General features: G+C 45.8%; 1 protein-coding gene across 1 annotated transcript in view; it reads left to right on the forward strand.

The window, feature by feature from the left end:
- The window catches only part of LOC308467150 (vomeronasal type-2 receptor 26-like), a gene marked incomplete at its 3' end in the record, with an annotated part of 68,261 nt that extends 44,899 nt beyond the window's left edge, over window positions 1-23,362 (forward strand). Inside the window, exons 4-10 of the mRNA XM_080988573.1 lie at window positions 6,618-7,506; window positions 15,043-15,810; window positions 17,424-17,715; window positions 18,008-18,817; window positions 21,032-21,259; window positions 22,351-22,477; window positions 23,082-23,362. Of these exons, the coding sequence (XP_080844699.1) occupies window positions 15,602-15,810; window positions 17,424-17,715; window positions 18,008-18,817; window positions 21,032-21,259; window positions 22,351-22,477; window positions 23,082-23,362 (1,947 nt within the window). The 5' untranslated portion in view covers window positions 6,618-7,506; window positions 15,043-15,601. The remainder of the gene's footprint in view (window positions 1-6,617; window positions 7,507-15,042; window positions 15,811-17,423; window positions 17,716-18,007; window positions 18,818-21,031; window positions 21,260-22,350; window positions 22,478-23,081) is intronic.
- Between the last annotated feature and the right edge of the window lie 4,547 nt (window positions 23,363-27,909).

Genomic DNA, 27,909 nt, shown 5'->3' on the forward strand with positions numbered 1-27,909 from the left:
ATGAATTTAGAGCTTCATTTATTTCTGTGTTTATATTTAAAGAAAATATGCATTTTAAAAGTATTGCACATTGATCGTAATATTAAGAATGCACTTAAAATTACTACGCACAACAATGAAGAAGTGATTGCAATGCACACACAGTTAAGCAGCATAAATATTTCTTAACGAAGTCTATTCTTGTTGTGATTATTATTACTGTTATTGCTACTAATACCAGTGGCTTACAAGACTGAGCTCTATTCTGCCTTGGTCAGACCCCACCTGGAATACTGTGTCCAATTCCGGGCACCACTATTTAAGAAGGATGTTGACAAATGGGAAGAAACCCCCCCCCCCCAGAGATAGGTTGGCTCAGAGAGCCCCCTGAGCTTAGACTACGAAGCCTCTGAGGGCGTGCAGAGTGCAATTCCTCCTGGAAGTGCCAGAGCAGGATCCCCCCACCCCGAGGGCCCCTCTCTCTCCCGGGCTCAGCTGGGGGCCCTCCCCCTGCCAGCCTCTCTGGCCCTTGGTTGACTCTGGCCAGCTGGACGGGCTGCAGGTGCTGGTGTCCCTGGCGGACGAGGAGGAGAAGGGGCCACCTTCCAAAGGCCCTGCAATTCCCGCCAGCCTCCACCGGCACGGTTCACACGGGGGGGGCAGACTTCCCAGCATGCACTGCCAGCTCCGTTGGGCCAATGGTCGAATCCCAGCATGAATAAATTTGAAATTTACTCGTTTTTCCAGTGTATAACCAAATAATTCAATCTCAAGGAGTCTTATGTTCGGCTTCGCTTATTAGCTTTATGGATAAATTAACCTCTATTAGGTTTCATTTCATTTCCCTCACGTCCTTCTTCCCAGCATGCTTTGCTACCCCATCTTCTCACAAACAAAGATCCTGTGTCCTATAATTGAAATTTACTCATTTTCCAATGTATAACTAAATAAATTAATCCCAAATTGTCTTTGGTTAGGTTTCACTTATCAGCTTTATTGGTAAATTATCCTTTATTAGGTTTCATTCCCTCACATCCTTCTTCCCAGCATGCTTTGCTACCCCTTCTTCTCACAAACATGGATCCAGCTTCCTATACTTGAAATTTACCCGTTTTCCAGCGTATAACTGAATAAATAAATCTGAAGCTAATAGGTTTCACTTATTAGCTTTATTGTTAAATTATCCTTTGTTAGGTTTGATTTCCCTCAGGTCCTTCTTCCCAGCATGCTTTGCTGCCCCTTCTTCTCACAAACAAGGATCCTGTTTCCTATCATTTTATTTTTCTCTAGACGTATTTGGATTCTTCCATTTAAACTTGATGGAGGGGCAGAGCGATGGAAATAGAGAGAAGGCTTTTCCTCACAGCCTTTCCCTCACCCTTCCCAGGCTGCCCTGCGCAACCTTCCTCCAGGCGTGCTAATAAACTAAAAATAACCAATTATTATACTAATAAACCCCATAACCCAGGAAGTCGCGAAGAGACCTCGTCCTTTTCCTCATTCCCTTGGAGGCACCTAGAACGGCTTCCCCCTTTTCCCGATGTCCCACGGCTCCTGCGCCCTGGACAACAGAGGCCAAAATGGCGCTGGCCACCCACCAGTTGTTTTACCTGCAATTTAGAGCTCCAAAAATGCTTTAAATGCATGTTGTGGCTGTGATTTTTATAGTGCTTTTAATATTCTGTTGGGAGCCGCCCAGAGTGGCCAGGGAAAGCAATATTATCATCATCATCATCATCATCATTATTATTATTATTATTATTAGCTCATCGCCTTGATTGCAATGAAACCTAAAGCAGATCCATTGAAATGCAATTATTAACTTGGTTTCGGGTTTGCACCAACCATTCTTCTTTTCGCAGTTGAGACGTTATTTCTGACCATTCACTTTGGTCTGATTGGTACCTGATTGATAAACTCATTCTTTAACGTCATCTGAATCTCTTGCTATTGGTTTATAGATACAGTGGTACCTCAGGTTAAGAACTAAATTCGTTCTGGAGGTCTGTTCTTAACCTGAAATTGTTCTTAACCTGAGGTACCATTTTAGCTAATGGGGCCTCCTGCTGCCGCCTCGCCGCTGCCATGTGACTTCTGTTCTCATCCTGAAGCAAAGTTCTTAACCCGAGGTACTATTTCTGGGTTAGGGGAGTCTGTAACCTGAAGCGTCTGTAACCCGAGGTACCACTGTATATGTATATAAATTCAGAACATTATTGTAAAGTTACAAGAAAGGAGATTCCAAACCAACATCAGGAAAAACTTTCTGATAACAATGACTCCCGAATAAAACATAGAAGATGCAGAGTGAAGCCCCGAATAGTGGGGGCTCCTCCTTTTTAAAAGTTTCTCCAGGTTACCCCCAACACCTTTTTGGAAGCATCACACACATGCCGTGAACATGTCATAGAACAGGTGTGGTATTGGGGTGAAAACTGATGCTGTGTCAATCCAAAATGTAAGACAAAGGGAAATACCTGCCATCTCTGACCCTCCAGACTGTCAGTATCTTCAGCTCACAGGCAGAGGTACCTGGCCTCCCCCGAGGCAATTGAGCGAGATACTGTGTTTACCGTGCGTCTGCGATCCCGGCAGGCTAGGTAAACAAACCCGGCGATTCTTCTCATTAGTCGTGAGAAGAACACACCCTCTGCTTCTCTGCTTCTCTCTCCCTCCCTGCATTCTCCCCAGGGAGGGGAAATGAGACAGACAGGAGTCCTTTCTACATGTTTTATTCCTGTCACTCAACAGTACATAGAAATGTGACTGCACCCTTCAGACTCCATCAGAAGAGTCACAACTCCTCCCCTGTACTTCCAGCACAGGTCAGATGACACACTGAGCTAACATCCGGTGCTCAGTGCAGGGAATAGGCTCCACCTTTTCTCCAACAGTACATCTGCAAAACCACAACATCCTGTTTTGCATTCCAGCCATCTGGAGCTGGCTTTTGCCTTGGTGCTTTTTCCTGACACAGACCAGGTCAAGTACCACCCCCCTTGTCCTTCCAATACACTGAGACCGGGAGGACATTGTTTCCTGGGTGGGTTTGTGTCTGACCCTCCAAAGTCAGGATGGAGGGCTTGACCCTTATGCAATAGGGCAGGTGGGGACGTGACCATAAGCTTCAGAGTTAGGCCAATGCCAGGCGCAGCCCCAAGCCCCTCCTCGGATGGCCACCTTTTCCCTGAATAAGCAACCTTGGCAGGATCAAAACCCGTCCCTGGACTGATTTATTATGAATTTCTAAAGATTCCTACTAAATGGAGGGTCGCTCAAATGCAGCCCGTTCGTGTCAATGGCTTCTTCGCCCTTCCCTGCTTTGGCAGCTGCAGTACCAGCGCAGTCGTCGCTAGAGGGTGATGTTTCGCAACCTCTCCTGATCCCGCGCTTCGGATTGCCGAAGGAAAGAGGGCGCTGTCAGGAAGGGCGCTTGTTGGTTGGTCAAGCCCTTTATGAATGGGGGAAAGGAGGAAACGAAGGGGATCGCTGCACGCTACGTTGCCCGGCCTTGATCTACACATGTGCAGGTCTGCAACACGTGCAAAGAGTCGGCGAACAAAACACAGGATCAAAATTCAGGGCGCCACCGGCGAAGTCAGTCCTCCGTTCTTTTCTTCGGTTACAACCTCCCTGATTTCAGAATGGGGGGAGAGTCACATTTATAAGCCCCCCCATGGATCAGCAAGGGCATCAGCCCCCCCCCCAATTTCAACCCAGAGGGGAGGGGAGGCCAGGAAGCAAGTCGCCCCCTCCCCTCAGCTGGAAGGGGCCTTTAAAATGGGGAGGGGTCAGAGCCACAGACTTTAAGTCCCCTAAGCTATTGGTCTGAAGCTCAACATCCGAAAAACGAAGATCATGGCCACTGGTCCCATCACCTCCTGGCAAATAGAAGGGGAAGAAATGGAGGCAGTGAGAGATTTTACTTTCTTGGGCTCCATGATCATTGCAGATGGTGACAGCAGTCACGAAATTAAAAGACGCCTGAGTCTTGGGAGAAAGGCGATGGCAAACCTGGACAGCATCTTAAAAAGCAGAGACATCACCTTGCCGACAAAGGTCTGTATAGTTCAAGCTATGGTTTCCCCAGTAGTGATGTATGGAAGTGAGAGCTGGACCATAAAGAAGGCTGATCGCCGAAGAATTGATGCTTTTGAATTATGCTGCTGGAGGAGACTCTTGAGAGTCCCATGGACTGCAAGAAGATCAAACCGATCCATTCTGAAGGAAATCAGCCCTGAGTGCTCACTGGAAGGACAGATCCTGAAGCTGAGGCTCCAAGACTTTGGCCACCTCATGAGAAGAGAAGACTCCCTGGAAAAGACCCTGATGCTGGGAAAGATGGAGGGCACAAGGAGAAGGGGATGACAGAGGACGAGATGGTGGGACAGTGTTCTCGAAGGAGGCAGTGGAAGAGAGGAGGGCCTGGCGTGCTCTGGTCCAGGGGGTCACGAAGAGGCGGACACGACTAAACAACAACAAAGCTATTGGAGACAAACTAGGGAGGGGGGAGCAATAAGCTTTTAACTCCCCCCACCCACAATTAACTCCTTAATAACAATAAAGATACTTTTATCTGCTTGTCTTTAAAAGGGGGGGGTCCAACTCTGTTACTCCCCCCCATTTCCCCCTTAGGTGAGGAGGGGGCACTTGCCCCATGCGCCTCCCGCTGCCGACTGCGCTGAGGACTCAGCCCCCCCCTTCAGGTGCCTCCTTCCTCCATCTGCTTCTCACGCCCTCGCCCTGCCTCCCTCCGCCAGGCCACGCCCCTTACGGGCCCCCATCTTGGCCAATCAGCGTGGCGCGAGGCAAGCGTGAAGAGAGGGGAGGGGGAAGCTCCGGTGCTCGCGAGAGTGGCAGGGGGCCTACGCCAATCCGGGCGAGCCACTGTGAAAGGAGGCGGGGAGAGTGGAGCTGGGGAAGCCAATAGGTGTCAGAAAGTGGGGAGAGACGGGGCTTAGTGGGGAGTGGCCAGGCCCACTGGGTGGGGCAAAGCAAAGCTGGGAGGAGCCACTGGCTGGAATTATTTCATTATTATTACTAATATTAATTAGTAATAAAGTATGAATTTGGAGGAAGAGGAATACATTAAATTACATTAGTGTCTGTTAAGGTAAAATCTGGGTGCGGAGTTACTCTGCCACCCAGCTCGTCAGACTAAGTCCGCGGATCCCTGCGGAAGAAAATGAGCTCAGCCGGAGACAGGAGCAAGCTGCAGGAGATCCGAGTTTATTGCGCAACAGGTTCAAGGCGAGATTGAACCCCGAGAAAGGGGTGACATGAGCTTTTGAAACTTCCCTCCATGTCCCAGAATACAGTGCAAAATACATCATAATTGCATCATGAATACATTAGAGAGAGGTTGGGTTACACAGGTTACATCATGAATACATTAGAGAGAGGTTGGGTTACACAGATTAACATATGGAACAGGGAGGGGGGAATATGCAGAGCTGGAGATATGCGCAGATAAGCGCTTCCTGAGTACCGGTGATGAGAAGACAATAGTCCAAGTATGCAAAGTCTGTCACCTTGGCATTGCCCGGAGTAAAGATTGGGCAGAGTGATTTGACCGGATTAGGGTCTTCCTGAGTACGTGACTCCTCGCTCGAGGGATTATGGAGGCCAAGGAGGTGTCATGGAGTCCTGAAGAAACTGAGTCGATTGACACCAGAACCAAGGAAATCGGAGCTGTGGTTGATTTTATATGAATTTTAGAAGTTTTGGTCCGCTCTAGTCCATTCTTATATTAATAACTGAAGTCGGAAACAAAATAGATACATTGTTGCAAGATTTGACACTTTTACGAGTTCACGAGTTTCGATTCCATTGTTCTCCCAGCGGGGAGCCGTCAGTAGCTTGTCAAGAGGTTAAATGAGGTGTGCAGAGGCTCGCTGAGCTGATTCTGCAGAGCGGATGAATGGTTCTGATTGGTTAGGACGCGGCCATTGAAACAAATGGGAGCGCAGTTTGATACGGTCAACTCATGATAAAGATGGAGCGAGAGGGAGAGAAAGAGGCTTGAGAGTTTGGGCTTATTTCGCCCGTGTAAAAAGGGGAAAGGCACTTTAAGCTTGGGGTTTGGGTTGAGTGTGGTGCTTGTGCAACGATGAAGAGGCTGAGGGGGGGGTGAATGTATGGTGGGCGCCCTTGAGGTCATCGCCTCGGACGCACCAAAGAAGGGGTGAGGGAGGGCACCCCCCCTTCCCCGTATCAGTGTCCAATCACTGCATTACTAGGATACTTCATTTCAATCAATCAATCAGATCTTTATAACGGTAGTAGACCAGCATCAATAGAGTGGGGTACAATCATTTACAGCCCATAAAACGTTTTGGAAAGCGAAAAAGTATTTAACACAAAGTATATATAAAAGTCTAAAAGAAGCTAAAAAAAGGATTTGGGAGCATTAAACGGATGTGGAAGAGCTTAAAATGTTAGTATATATAATGACTATGGCCATCAATTTACAGAACACTCTGATATGCGTGTTCATTAAATCTAGTATAATAATGATGATGATGATGTTGCAATGGAGGAGTGCAGGGAAAAGAAAACTCCTGGCACGCATTCTTTCTTGCTACAGAATTAAAAGCTTTCTCCGCTTTTCTCCTTTTTCTCTTGGGTGGTGTGTTCAGCGGTCACCCTCAGGGGAAACAGGTCCCCCCCCTTGGAGGAAATGGACTGATCGGAACCTGGCTGTGACATTGGCTCAGAATCCCAACCTCACTTTGCACCCCTGCCTTGCCTCAGCAGCCTTTGGGTGCCTTATCTTGTATTAGACACCGAAAAGGCTGAAAAAGCAAAGTCTGAAGATTGATGTCTGGGGAAATGGTGAGGGGACCAACAGGAAACTGCTAAGGGAATTTTGAGTCCTTTTAGTCTGTTGCAGTTGCAGAGAATGGAGGGTGGGGGTGGGGGGCCACCCCAGGTGTCATCACTGAGGGGGGTGGCAAAAGGACAAAAAGTCGAGTTTAAAATAAAAATAAAAAATTGGGCTCACCAAACCTTTTAGTTGAGTCAAAAAACGTGGCTGGCCCTGGGCGCCACACCGTGGGGGCTGGCACTTACCGGGGGGGGGTGCAGAGTGCCTGATCCACGCATCTCTCCTGGGGGTGACTTGGTGGCTTGGGCCCCTGCAGGCTGGGCGCTGCCTGAAACACCAGCGTGGGGCTTGCGTCTGTCCCCTGCCTCTCCCTCACCCGCCCTACAGCTGAGGGGGAGGCGGCAGAGAGGCTCCAGGCAGCGCCCCCCGCCCACAGGACCCCCGCGTTGAACCAGGCACCCGAGCAGCTGGCTATGCCGCTGTTCTGTTGTTTTAATGATGGGTGCCTTGAGAGTTAATATGCTGTGCTTGCTGCCCCACTCGTCCTGATGGACCAGCCCCCCATGGGGCTTCCCTGGCTAGCAACTCAACGTGGGCAGGAGAGTCTGCCTTCTGGGTTCCTCTCTCATTTTGGGCTGCTCTCTTTCTCCTCTCTCCCCACCACCACTGCCACCACCTCTGGGGTCCTGTCTCTGCCAGCAGTCAGCCAGTGGCTATCAAGGCGGAAGAGCCACAAGAACAACCAGGCAGCCCCCCAGAGGAGGATGGGGAGGACAAGGAGGACAAGGAGGCCCTTGATTTGCCGTGCCCCCCACCTGGAGAATACCTGGAGGCAAGTGTAATTGAGGTCAGATGAAACATACACTCATTCATGACATATGAAAAGCTTCCCTGAACAAGGCTGCCTTCAGATGTCTTCTAAAAGTCAGATAGTTGTTCATTTCTTTGACATCTGGTGGGAGGGCGTTCCACAGGGCAGGTGCCACTACTGAGAAGGCCCTCTGCCTGTAATTTCGCTTATCACAGTTGGGGAACCGCCAGAAGTCCCTCGGTGCTGGATCTCAGTGTCTGGGCAGAACGATGGGGGTGGAGAGAATTCTCTTGGGTTGCTTTTGGTTTGGTATTTGTTTTGTTAAGATATCTCTTTTGAATGTGTTTCCAGGTGGCTCCTGCCAAATGAAGTTATTAATTGCAAAGTGGGTTTGGCGATAATAAAACCATGTTGGCACGTCGCAAAGCCGGTTCTCTCTGGGGTTTTCCTGCCTCCTATACCTTCCCCCCACCCGCTTGTTCTTGGTTTTGTGTCTCGTTCAGATCTCTCCAAGGCCGGCCACATGAGAACCTGGGAGAGGAGTGTTCCCTACTGACTACAACCCTTTCGTATAAAGCCTCGCCCCCCAAAATAAGAGGAAGGATTATGACAGCCTGCCACCACAAGGGCCCTTTTTGGTGTGGCTCCTTCACAAACGGTCTGGAGGGCAGCAACACAAGAAGGGGCCTTTTCTGTGGTGGCTCCCCACTTGCGGAATGCTCTCTCCAGGGAGGCTCATCTGGCGCCTTCATTATGCATCTTTAGGTGCCAAGCAAAGACGTTTCTCTAGAACAGAGCTTCCCAAACTGTGTGCTCCTCCCAGGGCTGGAAAAGGGCTAGTTGAACTGAATCCCTGTGTTGCGAAATGAGGCATGTCTCCAAAGTGTGTAACCAACATGGAAAGTTCTGCTCTAGAACCAGCCTTTGGCTAATGGAACAATGCATAGCCTTTTCAACATGCTTGTGGATTGGGAGGTTGGCTTATGAGTTCGTTTTTGTTTTTAATACATATGTTGTATTTTTATTTTGTATTTTTATGCTGTAAGCCACCCTGAGAGCTTCAGACGAAGGACGGCATACGGATTTAATCAATCAATCGTTTGATTGATTGATTAATGATTGCGGCATTTCCCCAGAATCTGGAGGTGAATTGTTTACTTTTCTCACAGGACTGCGAGGAAGAGAGGCCTCCGAAGACCCCCACTTGCCTCGGTTCCATCATCTTCAGGACTCATAGGGTCTTCAGAAGAGCGCCGCCGCCAGCACCACCAGTGCCACCGGGGCAACCCAGTACAAGAACCAGCAGGGGGCGCAGGGAGAAAGGAGGCCACATCGCAGCTGTGTCCACCCTGAACCAAGGTGAGGAGGAGTTGGGAGGCTTTTGTCACCCCCCCAGGGATGACACTCGGGGCGATACCCTCCCCCCCGCACCCACCTTCCTCCGCCAGTGGTGGCAGGGGAGGCCCTAAGGGACATTTCCTTTTTGTTGTCCTTCCACAGGTCTTAATCCTTGTGGTCCAAACTGGAGAGGAGGAATAAAAGATCAGAGCGCGGAGGCAAGCAGGGCGAGAAATGTAGGGGGAAACCCAACCCCACATGGCCTTATGCCGGCGCCCCACACGGCCACCCCCAGTCCTAGAGCCTGTCACCTTTTGAGATTGTGGAGTGCAACGGAGAAGACAGCTGGCAAAGGGTGGACGGCGAAGGAGAAGTGCGAGAGAACGACAGCGTCTGCGTTGGTGGGGGAGAAGGAGAAGGCAGGACTGAGAGGGGAACGATCCTGGAAGGTGGCTTGAAAAGAAGGGGCAATATGGCGTAGAAAAACCGCTAGCTCACGCTGCCCACGCCCAAAGGAGGAGGAAGGAAAGGAGGAAAGCAAGCGAGCAAGAAGGGACAGCTAAAGAAAGAACTGAGAAAAGAGACAGCGAGACCTTCTGGGGGTCAAAGAAATTACAATAAGAAGGAAACTGAGTTTCCTCCCCCCCACAGCTTGCTAATAGTACTGCATTGTTCTATTTCCTTTTTATGTATAATTCTGTATTATATTGTTGAACTGTTTTCTTAGGTGATAAGCCTATAAAGGAAGGATATAAGGAAGGGGGGAAGGTATTAAGGGAAGACTTTGAAAGGAAAGGCAGAAAATAAAAAGGGGTGGGAAGAAATAAGTGGGAGGGAACGCGTAAAGGGAAGATACAAAGCATTATATAATTTTTGATTATTGTTTGAAATAAAGACGCTGACCATTGAATCTGCATGGATCTTAAAGTTATTTCGTGGAATGTTAATGGGCTAAATTGTAAGACTAGGAGGAGAAGACAGAGTCATTTGCATTCCCTGACCTCTGGCTTGTCTGACTACGTGGGATGCTGTCTGCCCAACCCTCGGAACGGGCTTGGCTTCGGATGCGGTTTCATGCAAGAGTTCATGGAGACTTGTCTCCTGTTTGCTTGGCCTAACGTTCCACCGAGCTTTGCACTCTGTTGTCACGGGACTCGGAACAGGGCTACGGCCAGCAAGCCTGTTGGATCAGGCCCACGTGCCATGAAGCCCAGAGGCCAAGTAGATGCCTGGGGGAAACCTCTAGGCAAGATCAGAGCTGTGGGCATGAGAGTTTGGAGAAAATAGCAGAATATCTGAGAAAAGCCATGAAACTACATGGGCAAAAGACTTGCGGGGTACTTTCTAACCTTACTAGGCCTGTCAAGTTTTGTCCTCCTGCAAACAGATGCCAATTGTATGTGTCAATTTACATATTCCTGTTTTCCCTGCATGCCAGTAAAGATTGATTGTTTATATTCTTACTGGGTAAAAAGATCTGTGTATTCCTGCTATTTTACTATCTTAATAGACCCAACTTCCATATCATTCATTGGGCGTTATTTAGAAATTACCTTAGTCCTGAACGCAGCATTCTTGGGCCATTTGGGATATGATAGCGACACATTTGGTCCCTCAGCTCTGGGGATTTCCCTGGCTTTAGCAGTCTAAATAGGTGTCCTGTTTTGCCGTTCCTCTTTTGCCAAGGCAACATGCGTAGTTGTCTTGGGATTCTAGCTCCATAGATCTTCATTTTGCATATATCTCAAATGCTGAAAATGGATTTAAAGCAGCAGAAATGGGCACAAGCCCCTTAGGCTTCATGTCCAGTGTGTATTTATCGCAGCCTGTATCCCAGGGGATACCTGATCAAGTCCTTTGATCTTTCTGAAGCTAATCTGGGGTCATCCTGGCTGATTTTGCGCAGTCATATTTCCTAGGAAATATTGTGCACTTCACTCTCCAAGCTGAGTGAAGGGTAAGTGAAACCTCAAATGTGATGTACAGACCCTCCAGGTACCCCTATTTTCCAGGGACCATCCCGGATTTAACTCCGCATCTGCTGTTTGAGCCACTCAAGGCTCCCGGAAGTTATCAAGGTGAGACTTCTTCCACTTCCAATTATCGAAATCATAGTGATTTCCTCTTCCAGAAGCTCAAGAGATATTTCTGGAGATTGCCTAATCACCAGGCGCAACAACAGTGTGATGTTGTTAATTGCACAGTGGCTGCAAAAGAACATTGGTGCAGAGAATATTTCCTGTGCCAGAAAGCGACAGATTTCTCCAAGATTTGGTGCAGGTGAAAGGCTGAGGGGAGCAGGGATATGTCTACATGGTGCTTAACACCTCTGAACCTTGCCCAGATTGGGAAAGCCACTGCAGCTTTCGTCTTGCATGAGTCTTTTGATTATTCTGCTTGGCTGGCTCAGGGCATCAGAGGAGCCACAGGGGAGGAGGAGGTGGAGCCAGAATGAAACCTTTGCTGCTTCTCTGGCTATTTCGGCTGCTAAAGATGCTCCATGGACTCTGTGGGAACCGGAAGGCAAAATGCCCCTTGAATCTGATCAGGGATGAAACAGATGTACAAAATTACTACCAGTACCAGTCTGGAGATCTTCTTATTAGTGAGATCGTATCTCCAAAACATTTGCACAAGCAAGTTCTATATGTCTTTACACAGACACCCTTCCCCAAGACTGAGATGTAAATAATCATCCACACATACCCTCCAACATTTCATAGAATCATAGAATCATAGAGTTGGAAGAGACCACAAGGGCCATCGAGTCCAACCCCCTGCCAAGCAGGAAACACCATCAGAGCACTCCTGACATATGGTTGTCAAGCCTCTGCTTGAAGACCTCCAAAGAAGGAGACTCCACCACACGCCTTGGCAGCAAATTTCCCCAATGAAAATAGGGATGTCCTATTCCATAATAATAACTTTATTATTTATACCTCACCCACCACTCTGGGTGGCTTCCAACATAGATAAAAGCAGAAGAAAGCATTAAACATTAAGAAAACTTCCCTATACAGGGCTGCCTTCAGGCATCTCGGGGGTCGGATAACAGCATAAACTCCAACATTTCTCTGGTGCAAAGAGGGGCATCCTGAGCACGCCTCACAATATTGTTATGAAGATGGCAAGAGAAAGGGAGAAGCATGGTCATCAGTTGAAACTCAATGGAGGAAAGGTGGTATGTCGATGAAAGAAAACAATAGAAATGATAAGAAACAAAGTGTCAGAGGTCAAGGTAAAGAGGTGTCTCTTCAGCATCCAGCAGCAATTATGCAATAAAGACGACAGCGTAGAGCCCCTCAGCTATGCCCTAAATCACAAGGTTGCTCTGGTGACCAAAAGTGAGAGAAAACCTGCACACACATAAACAACTTTAAAAAGTAATGAACAAACTATTTTTGCCCCTCTTTCCCTGTTGGACATTATCATCTCATGACCTCCCCCCACAGCAGCATAGATTTTCAGAATGTAGTTGTACACAGCTGGGTCTTGATGTAAGAGATGCTGAAGAAACTCATCTCCGGATGCAGAACATTGCACCAAATGCCCAAACAAGGACAGGGACCAATGTGTCCCCAAGATTACCACCTTCTGGGGTTATGAAGAACATTTGGGAATCATTTTAACTTCCATTGCCCTCGTCTTGTCCTTAACAGCAGGTATCATGTTGGGAATCTTCATTAAATTCAAGGAAACTCCCATAGTCAAAGCCAACAACCGGGACCTCTCCTACATCCTCCATTGTTATAAATGCTTGATGAGTCACTGATAAAGCATTTACATTAATTAGCCAAGGTTGCATCGTACCTAAACTTTCATCATTCCATACAAGTTGAAAGCTTACTAGACTCTCAGTCTTATAGCAATTCAACCTGTAGCATTCCAATGAAAAGTGCTATATAAATTTAATAAATAAAGGTCCTGAGAAAGCTGACTTGTTTGTTTGTTTGTTTGTTTGTTTGTTTGTTTGTTGAATCTATATACTGCCCTATATGCAGAGGTCTCAAGGCGGGTCACAGAACAAAATTAATATATAAAACCAGAAGATATATAATCAAAATAAAAACAACAACCCAATAACACCCCAAAAAGAACCACATTTTAAAAGGGCAAAGGATGTCAATCAAATCAACCAAAAAGGAACATTTTTGCCTAATGTCCAAAGGCGTATGATGAATGCGCTAGGTGAACTTCGCTGGGGAGAGCATTCCACAGACAGGGAGCGACTGCAGAGAAGGCCCCGTTCTTGTGTTGCCACCCTCCTGACCTCTTGAGGAGGAGGCACCCGAAGAAGGGCCTCAGAAGATGATCTCAGGGTCCGGGTAGGATCATATGGAAAGAGGCGGTCCTTGAGGTATTGCGGTCCTGAGCTATTTAAGGCTTTATAGGTCAAAACCAGCACTTTGAATTGGGCCCAGAAATGAATTGGTAGCAGTGCAGTCGGACCAGGATCAGTGTATTGTGCACTAGCTGAAGTTTCCGAACTGTCTTCAAAGGCAGCCCTACGTATAACGCATTGCAGTAATCTAACCTTGAGATTACCAGAGCATGGACAACAGTAGTTAGGCTATCCCTGTCCAGATAGGGGCGTAGCTGGGCCACCAGCCAAACCTGATGGAAGGCACTCCCTGCCACTGAAGCGTCCCGAGCCTCGAGCGACAGCAAAGGATCCAGGAGTACCCCCAAGCTATGAGCCCGCTCCTTCAGAGGAAGCGTAACCCTATCAAGAGCAGGCGACCTCCCACCCATCTGGTCTAGGGAACCACTCACTAACAGTGCCCCAGTCTTATCTGGATTGAGCTTCAGTTGGTTGGCTCTCATCCAGTCCATTGCCGAGACAAGACACTGGTCCAGCACTTCCACTGCCTCACCTGCAGATATAAATGAGAAATAGAGCAGAGTGTCATCAGCATAATTCTGACAACATACTTGAAACCTCCAGATAACCCCACCCAGCAATTTCATGTAGATGTTAAACAATGTGGAGGATAGGACTGAGCCCTGCGGAACCCCACATTCAAGGTTGCCAGTGCTGAAAAGCATTCCCCAAGTAACACCGTCTAGGAATGACCATCCAAGTAGGACTGGAACCACCACCACCATCTGGTGTGCGGCCACATGCTCCAAAACCTTGCTCAGCAAAGGGAGATTAGCAACAGTTATTTCCCTAATCAAGTGGTGCATGGATTTTAGGAATTAGATTAAATAAATAGATAAATACATATTAATAAATAACTTGATAAAGAATAACAAAGCTGCTAGAATGCTAGCCTGGCTTCTGCTCGCACAATTTGTTTATGAGTAGAGAAGCTTCTGCTCAAAGATGGGGAGCAAGTTGGCGCCATGTGAAACAGAAGCTGTCCTTCCGCAGAACATGTCAAAGGGGAAGGGAGAGCCTTAGGCTCAGAGCAACCTTTCTCCCCTCCACCAACCCCAGAGAGCTTTCCTCTGTTGGAGAAGTCTTTCAAAGATGGGGTGGAAATTCACTTGAAGTGGCTTCAAAGCCACCAAGGCGCTACTTCCCTTCAGGGGGAGAACCAGAAGAGAGCAGCAGGAACCAAGCAGCCCAGACCCACCCAAAGCGGCCAGAGGGTGGGCTTGAGAAAATCCTCCCCATCGCAGGTTCCACCAGCCTCTGTCTCTAGCAGCCTCCAAGAAACAAAATCCCACCACCATGTATCCCATTCACAGTAATGAGGATGGCATTTCTCAGCATTCTCCATTGATTGATTTTTATTTATTCATATTTATTCCTTTATTTATTGATGTACTGAATCTATATACTGTATCGCCCTACCCCTGGAGGTCTCAAGGCGGTTCAAAATATTAAACCACAACATATATAATCAAAATAAAAACAACAAGCCAATAATGCCCCCCCCAAACCCCCACATTTTAAAAGGGCTTAGGATGCCTGGGATACAAGGCTGGGACTCCTTCATCTGGCTGTTGTCCATCCCTGACTGTCCAACCTCTTCTTAAAAACCTCCAATGAATCATAGAATGGGAGACTTGGAAAGGGACCCCAAGGTCCTCTAGTCCAACCCTCTGCAATGCAGGAATCTCAGCTAAAGAATCCCAACAGATGGCCATCCAACCTCTGCTTCAAAACCTCCAAGGAAGGAGAGTCCATGGTTGGATCCAGCTCCTCCTTTGGTGCTTGTGAGCAAAGTTCAGACCAAACTTCCAACTCCCAAACACTCCCCTTGACTTCTGTCCAACATGTTTTTCTCCAGTTCTGCACCTGCCGCTTGAGCCATTCAAGACTCCAGAAAGTTATTGTGCTGAAACTTATTCCACTTAGAATAATCAAAATTATAGTGATCTCATCTTCTAAAAGCTCAGGAGATATTTCTGGAGATTGCATGAGCCTCGGAAAGCAACAACAGCATGGCAATATTAATTGAACTGTGACTGGGAAAGAAAAAGTTGGTGCAGAGAAATTTTCCTGTGCTGGAGACAGACTGAGTCAAGATGCAGAGCTGGCGAAAGAGGGGTGTGCCTGCCTTGTGCTTCCTAGCTCCGAAGGTGTAGTTGAAAACCACCCAGATTGGGAAAGCCCACCCAGTCTGGCCTTGCAAGAGTCTTTGGGTTCTTCTGCTTTGCCTCCTTGGTAGGTAAGAGGAGGAGGAGGCACAGCCAGAATGAGATCCCTGCTTCTGCTGCTCATGATGCCCTTTGGAGTCTGCGGGAACCACAAGGCGAAATGCCCCTTGAATCTGGTCAGGGATGAAACGGATGCTCGCAATTACTACCGGCCTGGACACTTTCTCATCAGTGGGATCATCTCTCCAAAATACCTTAAGGAAATTCCATACAACTTTACTCAGACACCCTTCGCCAGGAATGAAGTGTATGTAAAATCATATGCGGATGGGTTTCATGGTCCTCCAGCCCTTGTAATGGTTGAAATAGGAAAGAGCCCCTATCTCAGGGCTGGGGAGCCAAGGACTGATGTTGCAGGACTGCCCTGCCCTGATCATTCCTCTTGCTGGCTGGGGGTGATGGGAGCTGGGGGGGTCCAGTAAAAAACCTCTCTTATTTCCTTCTTCCCTCTGTCTTCCTAAGTAAAACAATCCTGTTCCTATGCGTCTATGTTGCTTTTAGTAGAATGCAAGAAAGCCAATGATCTGGTCAGGGTTCAAAAGGATGCACTGAATTTCCCCACCTGCAGGATGCCATGAAACTCAGGCAATTTCCAAGGCTCAGAAGTTTTATTCAATATTATTCCATTTGGAAAATTCATAAACTGTCATTAAGGAATGCTACAGTTTTGCAAATGGAATTTTAAGAGCCTCTTGGTGATGTTTGGTGGCTGAAGAGCAGGAAAGATGTGCTTTAATTGAAAGGATAAATAAAATAATATGTCAGGGGGGTTCCTTGTAAGTGGACTTAGATCTCTAAAATGTGAAAAGTAATTATTCCTTTTTTGACCACATACAACTGGCCTCATTTCAAAGTATTGAGGTGTTTGAGGTTTCTTCCTAAGCCAGAGGGTGGCATGAAATTCCCAAGCTGCTAAGATTATTTTATGTTTATTCTATTGGGATCATTTGTGAACAGCCTTATCACAGTTCTCTTTACACAATGCAACGGGAGACCTACAGCCCATCATGGAGAAATCTGTTTCAGCTACATTAAAGGTTTCCTCCTCCAATCCCAGCACTTTCCCCTTTCTGTCATTTTTTTAAAAAAATTAGAAGCGTTTTAAGAAACTCCTGAAAATGGCTGGATTTTTATGGGCGAAGAACAGGAATGATATGCTTCAAATAAAATGATTATGTAAAATAATACAGACCAAGGGGTGTCCTCATTGGTGGGAGTCACTGATCCAAAATATGGGCAAAATTATAAATTTTACCACACACTCAAACCTGAAAGCGACCAGGCCTCATTTCTAAGTAAAAGTGTACTGAGGTATTTGGTGCTTCCCCTCTTTCAATAAAATGGTCTCTTATCTACCTGTAGTCTAGCCCCTTGGAAGGCACCAAAGACCACTGCAGCAAAAGCAGCCTATGGAGCAGCTTCCCAGTATATCACACATTTTGAGGGCCGCTTTCATTTCCTACTCATAGAACCACAGTAGTAAAGAATCGTAGAGTTGTAGAGATGGAAGGGACCTGGAGGAATCTCACCTGACGCATCCATGACACATGGTCACCTTCGGAGGGAGTCTGTTCCACTGTTGAACAGCTCTGTGTGCTGTTTGCATCAAAGCTCCTGTCATGGAGCAGCGGTCTCCAAATTTTTGTTCTATGCTAGACAGGAAAAGGTTTGATATTAATGCAAAAGGATGGATGGATGGATGGGTGGGTGGATGGGAGGATGGATGGGTGGATGAATAAATAAATAAATAAATAAATAAATAAATAATATATACTAATATTTGTGGATCATATAATGTTTCCTTCCTCCCATTAATATGAATATCAGTTTCACTCTTTTTAAAGGATTCATTTATTGCAGGGAGTCAACTGGGTTCTTCTGGCACATGTTGTCTTTCCTGTTAACCATCCAAGAGATCAACCAGGATCTCAGTCTCTTACCCAACATTACTCTGGGCTACAACATCTATGAGAACTATTTAGATGCAAAGATGACTTCGGACGCCATGCTAGAGCTGCTTGCAGGCAGTGGATGCAATATTCCCAATTATCACTGTGGAGAACAGAATCCCCTGCTGGCTGTTCTTGAAAGAGGCAACACTGTGATCTCAAGAGTGATTTCAGCCTTGTCAGGCATCTACAAAATCCCACAGGTAAGTAGTGGGAGAGCATGGAAGGACATAGAATTTCAACTGCATAAGATTCTACTTTCTCTTTGGAGGGGTCAAGTAGGGATATTTTTAAAATTGGGAAAACCCTGAGCTATGGATCCAACATCCCTTTTTCAAAACTGAGCCTTCACCAACTTGACACCTCCAGATGTTTCCGACTAAAACTCCCATCAGCCTCACCCAGCAGAGATTTAGATATCAGTCATTTCATATGATTAAATATCTGTTATGCTGAAAGTAAAATAAATTGCTGATCTTGTGCTTCCCTTGCTAGATCAGTTATGGCTTCACTGCCCAGGTTCTCGAAGGTAAAACCCTGTTCTCTTTTGTCTACCGGATGAGTCCCAAAGAGGAAAGTCAGTACCAGGGGATTGCTGAATTGCTCCTGCATTTTGGATGGACGTGGATTGGCCTCTTCACTCCAGACAATGACAGTGGAGAAAGATTTGTGAGCGCTGTGAAACCTCTGATGCTCAGCAAAGGGATCTGCATTGCTTTATCAAAAAGAGTACCAGAAAGTTATTTTGATGAATTTATAACACCTGAGGAACCTGTTTTCCTATGGAGACAAGTTGGGGTATTTGTTTCCTATATAACCAATGCACTGGGTATCATAATACTCATGATAATAAACGATATCTATGAGAAGGAAATAGGGGCGAAAGTCTGGATCACAACAGCTTTGCTAGAAATGAGAATTGGCTTTTCCCTCCCTTCAAATTACTTCCAGCACCTCCATGGTTCTCTGTCCTTTGCAATTCAGACTGGAATAAGGAGCAGCAAAGGTGACAAATATAAGTTGCAGACCAATCTTGGGGATTATTTCAATCAAGCATTTCAGTGTTCATATTCAAAACATCTGTTGTCCGTGAAAGGCAGGATAAGATGCAGAGAGGAGGAGAAACTGCAGCCATTGCTCCAAGGGGAGCGTGAGAGAGCCCTGTCTTATGACAGCTATGGCACTTACATCAATGTTCAAGCTGTGGCTCAGGCCTTGCATGCTTCGCTTTCCTCGAGATCCCAGACGAGGCTGATGGTGGAGGAAGGAGAGCAATGGGGACCCCAAAGGCTACAGCCGTGGCAGGTATTTCCTTCCCCCTTTTGCAAACTGCAGTCCACAAAGATGCTGATCTTGACTGTGGATAAACCTGTAAAATATCATAGTTACTATTACTAATAGTAGCTTACCTTCCAACATGTCTCCGATGAAAATAGGGATGTCCCATCCCATAACGATCATTTTACTATTTATACCCAGGGCTTTCTTCAGGGGGAACTCGCTGGAACTCAGCTCCAGCACTTCTCAACTGGGTGCCATTTTGACCTTTGGAGGGTCTGTAGTAATAATATTAGTATTATTCTGTTTATATATCAACTATCATCTGAAGATCACAGGGTGGTTTACAGAATAAAAATACAAAATGAGAATAGAAAAAGCAAATGAAAGAAACAAAACAAGCAAACCAAAAGCACATTAAAATCCCCAGAGATGGTTTAATCCACCCAAAGCCTGGTTACAGAATAACTTTCTCACCTGGCACCTAAAGATTTCTCACAAAGGTGTCCGGTGAGCCTCCCTGGGGAAAGCATCCCCCAAGCGAGGAGCCACCACTGAAAAGTCCTGTTGTCGTGCTGCCACCCTCCAGATATCTCTCTCTCTCTCTCTCTCTCTCTCTCTCTCTATATATATATATATATATTATTTAAGTTTTTCTTCATTTCCCTCCAAGCTCCTGTGTAGTTATTCTTAAAAATATTTATGTTCGTAGCTGTTATCCATACTCCTAAATATTAAACTTTCTTCTCAATCATCAGTTCCGTTTTTTGTCTTTTTTATATTGCTCTGTCACATTTTACACCAATACTTTAGTTCTACCTTTATTTAGTTTAAAACCTACTACTTCTCCAAACTTGAGAATCTGTTCAAGACCCTTGGTTTACTAGCCATGGGGTCTTCTACAGTTACCACATGGTCATCTGCAAATGCCTTGAGTTTATATGCTTTGTAACCTAATGTTGGGACGCGGGTGGTGCTGTGGGTTAAACCACACAGCCTAGGACTTGCAGATCAGAAGGTCGGCGGTTCGAATCCCCATGACGGGGTGAGCTCCCATTGCTCGGTCCCTGCTCCTGCCAACCTAGCAATTCGAAAGCACGTCAAAGTGCAAGTAGATAAATAGGTACCGCTCCGGTGGGAAGGTAAACGGCGTTTCCGTGCGCTGCTCTAGTTCGCCAGAAGCGGCTTAGTCATGCTGGCCACATGACCCGGAAGCTGTACGCCGGCTCCCTCGGCCAGTAAAGCGAGATGAGTGCCACAACCCCAGAGTCGGTCACGACTGGACCTAATGGTCAGTGGTCCATTTACCTTTACCTTTAACCTACTGTTATCCCTTTTATTTCTTCATCTGATCTTCTACTTCTGACCAGGGTCTCTAAAACTAAAATAATAATGGTGACTGGGGATATCCCTGTCTTGTCCCTTTCATTATTTTGAATTTTTCTGTTATTACATTATTTACTATCATCATAGCCTGTTAGTCAGAATAAATTGAGTCAATTCCTCTAAGTACAGTGGTACCTCGGGTTACAGATGCTTCAGGTTACAGACTCTGGCAACCCAGAAATAGTACCTCGGGTTAAGAACTTTGCTTCAGGATGAGAACAGAAATCGCGCGGCGGCAACGGAAGGCCACATTAGCTAAAATAGTACCTCAGGTTAAGAACAGTGTCAGGTTAAGAACGGACCTCCAGAACGAATTAAGTTCTTTACCTGAGGTACCACTGTAATGACTCTCTGAAATTCATCATCTCTATAGTCTTCTTCGTAGAAGTCCATGAAACATGGTCAAAGGCCTTCTCTGCGTCGATAAAAATCAACACTGCTTGCTTATCATTTCTAACCTCCAGATCTTCTATTATATCAATTATATTCCTTATATTATCCTTCATCTGGCGGCCTGGTAAAAAATCAGCCTGGTCCTGATGAATTACCGGTAAATCCATTAATAGCACTTTCATGTTGTTTGCCAATAGGTCTGCAAACAGCTTATAGTCATTATTTAATAGAGAAATCAGCCTATAATTTTTGACTGATAATAGATCTGTATCTTTTTTTAAGAATCAGTGTAATGTAAGTATCTTAAATCTTTTAGTGGTTGTGCCAAATAATCTTGTAATTTTTTATAGTACTTTGCTGAAAGCCCACCTGGCCATAGGTGTTTTTCCCATTTTGGCTTGATTAATTGCCTGCTGTAGCTTCCCAGTTTCTCAGTGCTGGTGTTTTCCCCTGTCATTCCAGCTTCACCCTTTCTTAAGAGAAATCCGGTGTCTGAATACTTCCAGAGGCAGGCTGTGCTTGGATGAGAACTGGGAGCAACCAGCGGACTTCGATATTATGAACTGGGTGATGTCTCCCAATAAGTCTCGTGACCTTGTGAAAATTGGAAATATAAGGAGAGAGACGTCTGCTGGCATAAAGTTCACTATTAACCCAGAAGCCATTGAGTGGAACAAGAAATTCAATAAGGTAGGGTAAATCACAGAGGGAGAAGGCCAGAAGCCATTGAGTGGCCCAAGAAATTCAACAAGGTAGGGGGAATAATTGGGGGAGGGGGGCTAGGAGATCCTGACTGTGCTGTTCCTTGAACAACCACTGCAGAATGACCATGTCAGGTTGACTGTCCAGTAACAGCTGGAACCAGCATGCCTTCTTTCTACAGCAGCTGAAATAGGAGGGGAATTTGGGGTGCTCAAATAAAGGATATTTATCTTTCATACATGCAGAAGGATGAAAAGTAATTTATTTTACAAATGATGATTACTGATTTATTGTATATTTTTTTAAATTTGTGAGTAAGCTCACTTGTATTAAATTTGTCTTAATTTGTGGTTGATACAGTGAAATTTGGAAAATCAATTCAAGCGATTTGGCAAAACCCCACCCAAAAACCCAACTCTCCTTTCAGTTGGGCATTGAACAGCAAAGCGCTTTCTCTCTCTCTCTCTCTCTGAATCCTGAAATTTGGGGGAATCACATGTCAGACTCATTGCCATTTGCTTTGAAGTTTTTTTAAGAAGGGAAACAGGTAAATGGAGAAGAGGAAACAGAGTTCTGTGGCTCAAACCTCAGCTATACTGAACTAAATTTAAAGCACAAGATATTCTGGTCTCCCCACTCGTCAGTGGGGGGTTGAAAGGACCCTGATGAGGGGTCAAAGGCTGCATTCCAGAGATCATGCTCTGCAGCTAAAGAGAACTGACCGCATTCAGGGAATGGGGAGATGGCAGGCAACTGGGGTTTTTGGCTGCTGGAAACGGCAACTGGGATCTCTCAGGATTCCCTGCCAGACAGACCCCTCCCCAACCTCTATGTGATTGATATAGAGCTGTGATGATTTCCTGGATGATTCATTGGGGGCCACAACTGCAAATCTTGGGGTAGATCAGGGTTTCCCAAACTTGGGTCCCCAGCTGTCTTTGGACTCCCATCATTCTGAGCTGGCTAGACCGGTTGTCAGGGATCACCACCATGCTATAGAGATCGCGTTGAGTGAATTACATACACACAAATACTCCTAACTGTTCCTCTTGGTTGCACCTTCTTGTCTTTCTGGTTAGACTGTACCTCGTTCCAGGTGTACAGAAATATGTCGACCTGGATATGCCAAGGTGGTTCTAGAAGGAAAGCCCATTTGCTGCTACGCTTGTGCTCGGTGTGCAGAAGGGACCTTCTCCGCCCAGGAAGGTGGGTGACTCCAAGGGGAAAGGAATTCCTGGAGAGAGTAAACACAGGGCAGAAATTCAGTCTCACACACTTTTTATGACTATTCTGCAGACATAGGGAAATGGGAATCCTTCCTTGACTTCCTTAGTATTAATCACCTTTATTACTTCCAGGAAGGGAGTTGATAGGAATGACCATAAGGAAGAAATCTCTGGGGTGCAAACTGGGCAGCTGTGAGAGGAATGCCCACAAAGCATTCCTTTTTTATTTTTTAAACCAAGCCACAGAAAAAGGAAATAATGTTGACACTTATCAAAAATAATGGATAGACGATGAAAAGCAGAAATTATTAACAGCAAAAGCACAATAAAAATAAATACTTCATGTGAAAATTATTACAATATAAGCTATGGACCGTTCTGATCTCACTGCTATGAACATTGCATGGAAGCAATGTCTGCATTTTAAAGGTTCAGACAAAGAGGAATAGGCAGGATCCAAACAATACAGTTAACAGAAGTGGAGTGGTCACTGCCTCTCAGTTTATCCTAGATCACAATGTTAATAGAGCACAGATCATTAGGGATGTAAGTGATGCTACAGCCATTCTTTTTCTCTTCCCCAGATGCAGAACATTGCACCAAATGCCCAGAAGATCACCATTCAAACAAGGACAGAGATCAATGTGTCCCCAAGATTACCATTTTCCTGACTTATGGAGAATATTTGGGAATTGTTTTAGCTTCCATTGCCGTCTTCTTGTCCTTAACAGCAGGCATTGTGTTGGGAATCTTCATTAAATACAAGGAAACTCCCATAGTCAAAGCCAACAACCGGGACCTCTCCTACATCCTGCTCGTCTCCCTCCAGGGGAAACGAGGACAATCCGGGACGTTCCGGGATTAAATCAGAAACCAGGATGGCTTCTGTAAATCTGGGACGGTCCCTGGAAGATAGGGACACTTGGAAGGCATGTTATCCTGTCCTGGTAGTTAACGTGGTTGCTTAAAATTATGAGCCAAGGTTTGTAGGCAGTCACCATCTTAGACTCCCCCAAAATGCAATGCCTGACATGCTGTTGTATTTGATGTGATTTAGGATTGTGACTGCTGAAGGTTTGGTATTTAGCTGGAAGCTTACTGAATTATTTGTCTTATTGAATTCAATGGGACTTACTCCCAAGGATAGATGATGATGATGATAGATAGATAGATGGATGTGTAGGTGCCTCATAAAATGTTTACCCTGATTATTCTCAAGTGCAACACATATAAAACAAGTCAAAAACACAAGTAGCAAACCATAAGTTGAGCCCTGAGTCCAAACACATCACCAAAGAAGAAACAAATTACTTTGACTTGCTATGGATTGAAAGGTGAAACAGAAAAACAGGAGCAGAAATCTCTAGTCCCAAAGCATCCCTATAGTGCAATCTTAAGGGTCAAGAGACTTTTCCCCTGATGCATAAGAACAAGGGAATTGAGCTGAGTTACAGCTTGCAATACATTTCTTTGTTTTTAGCATGGCAAATTGAAAGACACCTCCAGGGAACAAACATTACTGTAATTGCTGTGGCTTCCAAAGCTGGAGAAGTAAATCATTATATTCCTGTAAACGTTGAGTGAATCTCAGCGGGAGGAGAAACATGTTTGCAGTGCTCTCCGTTTGTCTGCTGAGCTCAGGGATTTAGATTTAGTTCAGGTTCTGGTCTAGGGCTTGTGAGAAGCTGAGCTCCTAAATCCAAAATGGAGGCTGGACTCCAAGGGCGGCCTACCCAAAGCGGTGCCTGAGGACCAGGCATAGTTTCATAAGGCGGGTGGGGGACTCGGTTATAACAGGGCAGAGTCATAGAATCATAGAGATGGAAGGGACCCTGAGGGTCATCTAGTCCAACCCCCTGCAATGCAGGAACCTCAGCATGTGGTCCCCCATCCAATTTGAAATCACACCAGACCCTGCTTAGCTTTGCAAACGTGTGAGCAGTTTTATTGCTGCATCACCAGTGGCGGACTGGCCAGGGTGTCAGCTTGCCCAACGGCCAGTCGGCCCCCTTAAGCATTAGAAAATATGATCTATTTGCCCAGTCATCTTGTGAATTCAAACAATTGCTCTTAATGCAGTCGACTGCATGGAATATGGTTTTGAACTACCTGTTAATGTGTAAAATATTCATTTACTAGCAAACTATTTAAAAATGTACACCATTTATTTAATATTAATTTTAAAAAATAATTTATAACCACCTGTATTTAAAATAATAATAATAATAATAATAATAATAATAATAATAATAATTTATTTATACCTCGCCCTCCGCGGCCGAGACTGGGCTTAGGGCGGCTAACACCAAATACATTAAAAACACAAAATCAAATGATTAGTTTAAAATACAATTCAAATCACATTTAAAATCAAAATAAAATTAAGTGGGAACCCACGAATCATAACCGTAAGGGTAAGGAATTAAATGTTCACCAGGCCTGGCCACCCATGCTGGTCCCATAGGTACTAAGAGCCAAGGAGGTCACTTATTTACAGGGTCCCATAGAAAGAAGGGGGTCAGGTGTACAGTATACGTACATTGTGATTACTTTTTTAAAAAATGCATTCATTTCACACAAATTTTAATTGTACCTTTTCCCACTTAGGTGTTTTTTGAAATTTTCTATTTATTTCTTATAAAAATTAAATGGTAGCCTCGTAGTTGTGGCTGGGCCCCTTTTAACTCCTGACAACCAATATTTTTTGACCCAGCCCACCATTGTGCATCAATAGGAGGGCAGTCATAGAATTGGAAGGGACCTCAAGGGTCATCCAGCCCAACCCCTTGCAATGCAGGAATATGCAGCTGTCCCATATGGGGATCGAACCCACAACCTTGGTGTTATCGGCACACCGTTCTAGGCACTTGGAATAATTCCTCTCTTGAAAAGGAATACCTAGGAAGAAGGATGAAACATTGCAGCTTTAGGCTTTGTTCCTACTGCATGGCTCAGTGCCGGCCCTCTCATGAGGCATGGCAAGGCGACTGCTTCGGGCGGCAGGATCCATAGGGGCAACAGAAGATCTCTATCCCCTGCTGCCTTGTTCCTGATGTAGATCTTTCCGCACATATTTTGTGGTGTGCCTCAGGCGCCAAAATGTCTTGGGCTGGCACAGGAGGGCAGAAAATGGTTGCTGGCAAGGAATTGTGGGAAGCTGCTAACTGGTCAGCAATTCAAATACATGAGCAAGACTGGACATCCCACTGGGCCAACCCAGGCAGACAAGCGGCATAGAAATAATCAAATTATTATTAAAACTGTTATTATTAGCCAGAACGAGGAGGCGGATTTGGTGGGAGGCAGAAACCTACTGCGTCACTTATTTATTTGGTGGATCTGTAATGGAGCAAGATCCACTAACCCGGGTAACTGCCTGTTTCAGTAAATATGTATAGGGAAGCTTTTTAATTATGTTTTTATATATGTTGGAAGCCGCCCAAAGTACCTGGGGCAACTCAATCAGATGGGAGGGGTACAAATAAAACAACAATCACCATCACCATTATTATTATTAAGGATTGTGGCGAATGGAGATGTGTATGTGGTTTCAGTTTGCAAATCAGGATAATTTGAGATTTGAACTTTGTTCTTTGTTTTATTATTCTCGCAAATGTGCTGAAGTTTGCAGGGATGTGATGGAGGAAAAAGCACCTGTTACCGGAAAAATCCGAGGGCTCCCTTGGACAAAATAAAGACACCAACCAGGATAACTTGGAGCAAAACAGCAGCCTGTAGGCTTGGCCTTTATTGAACTGTTGCAACAGGGTGTTCCCCTCACTTGCAAGAGAGAGGAAAGACCCAGAAAGATGGTGTGCAAGACCTTATAAAAACTTTTGAAATTCCCATCCTCTAGGTCAAGCCCACCCCCAGAAACATCATGCATACATTACAGAAAGGAGGGGTTGTGGTGGTCACCTGAGTGTCCTGTCACCTGGCTGGTTCCTCCTTTCCCCCTGCCCATGAGTCACTTCCAGGAGACAAAGGGGAGTTGGCAGTTTCCTGCCCCCAGAGGGAAGAGCTGATCATTGTCCTTTGTTTCAGTCCATGCTGAATCCACTCCCATATGCAAGTTCTTTGTGATCTTGATGGTCTTCTGTCTGGGACCATCAGGGTTGGCATAGCAACTGGGCAGGGCTCCTGTGGATGTGCTGGGATGGTGAAGGGATTATGGCTGACCAGAACCAAGCCACCCCCCTTTGATAGTCCTTGTCATATGGAGTAAAATAAAAATGGAACAGTGCAAATCCGATGTATGGTTGATTTTTCTATGAATTTATAACAGAAGTGCGGCATATGTAGTGTGTGTGTGTGTGAAGTTTGTACAAACTGAATGATTGGGGTGGGGGGTTCCTGCTACACACCTGAAATTAAACTGGTCTTTCAGACCTTTTCCCACCCCTTCATAAATTTAGATGCTTGGGTGGGGGAAATACTTTTTTTTAAAGACCAATTAGCTAAACTTCATAAGCTTTTCCTAAGATTGCAACCAAAAGTGCACTGAAGGTTGCAGCCTTGCAATGCAATCCCTGTGCGTGACTACTCAGAAGTAAGACCCATTTGGGTCCAGCTGCAACAAGTCTTGTTAGTATTGCCAGTGCTGGGGGCTGTTTTCCGTTAGAGCCCCAAACCTTCCTTGCTTTCGCCCTGTCGCCTTTTTTGTTTTCTTTTTCCTGTGGTCTCGGGTTTGCCATTAAAAAACAAACAAAAAACGGGACTTTTGAAAATCATAATAAACCAATGTGGCTTTTGTAGCCGAATCCGCCATCTTTGTGGCGGGCGCTGCCCTTACACAAAGCTTCTCCCCCCCCCCAAAAAAAAAAGTTTATTAGTTTTCTCTTATAACACACAGACAAAAACACAAAAGAAAAAACATTACATTTAACACAACATAAAAACTTACACAAAGCTTCTTAGGCCCTAAGACAGCTGGTACAGCCGTTTCCAAGGCGACGGGTCGGCCATCATGGCAAAGGGCAGCGTGAAGGCGATTGCCGCCATGTTTGCATCGGGCGAGGTCCCGCAGCCATCTTGGATTCACCCATAGAGATAAGAAAAGCCCCTAGAGTGTGAGCACAGGCGCCATCTTGGAGCAGGTCACGCTTTCACGTAAGGAGCCGGCGGCCATCTTAGTAGTGGGCACACTGCTCCCTTTTGCTCCCGGGCACTTCCGTGTCGTGGCCGACGCCATCTTCGTATTGGGCAACATTAATTCGAAATGCTGCTGAAGAAGTGAGGAGGGGGGGTGTTTCTTTCTTTTCCTTTCCCACACATCTCTGGCCCTCCGGTCTGCCGTGAGGAAGCGAAGAAAAGGCAGGGGAACCAAAAATTGGGGAATGGAGGGGAGGGGGATATGCTGGCTTTGCCCTCAACAAACATGGAAACCGCCCTCAACAAAAATGGCGTCAAAAG

Source organism: Podarcis pityusensis, assembly GCF_964106645.2.
Source record: "Podarcis pityusensis genome assembly, chromosome: 18".
NCBI classification, from domain to species: domain Eukaryota; kingdom Metazoa; phylum Chordata; class Lepidosauria; order Squamata; family Lacertidae; genus Podarcis; species Podarcis pityusensis.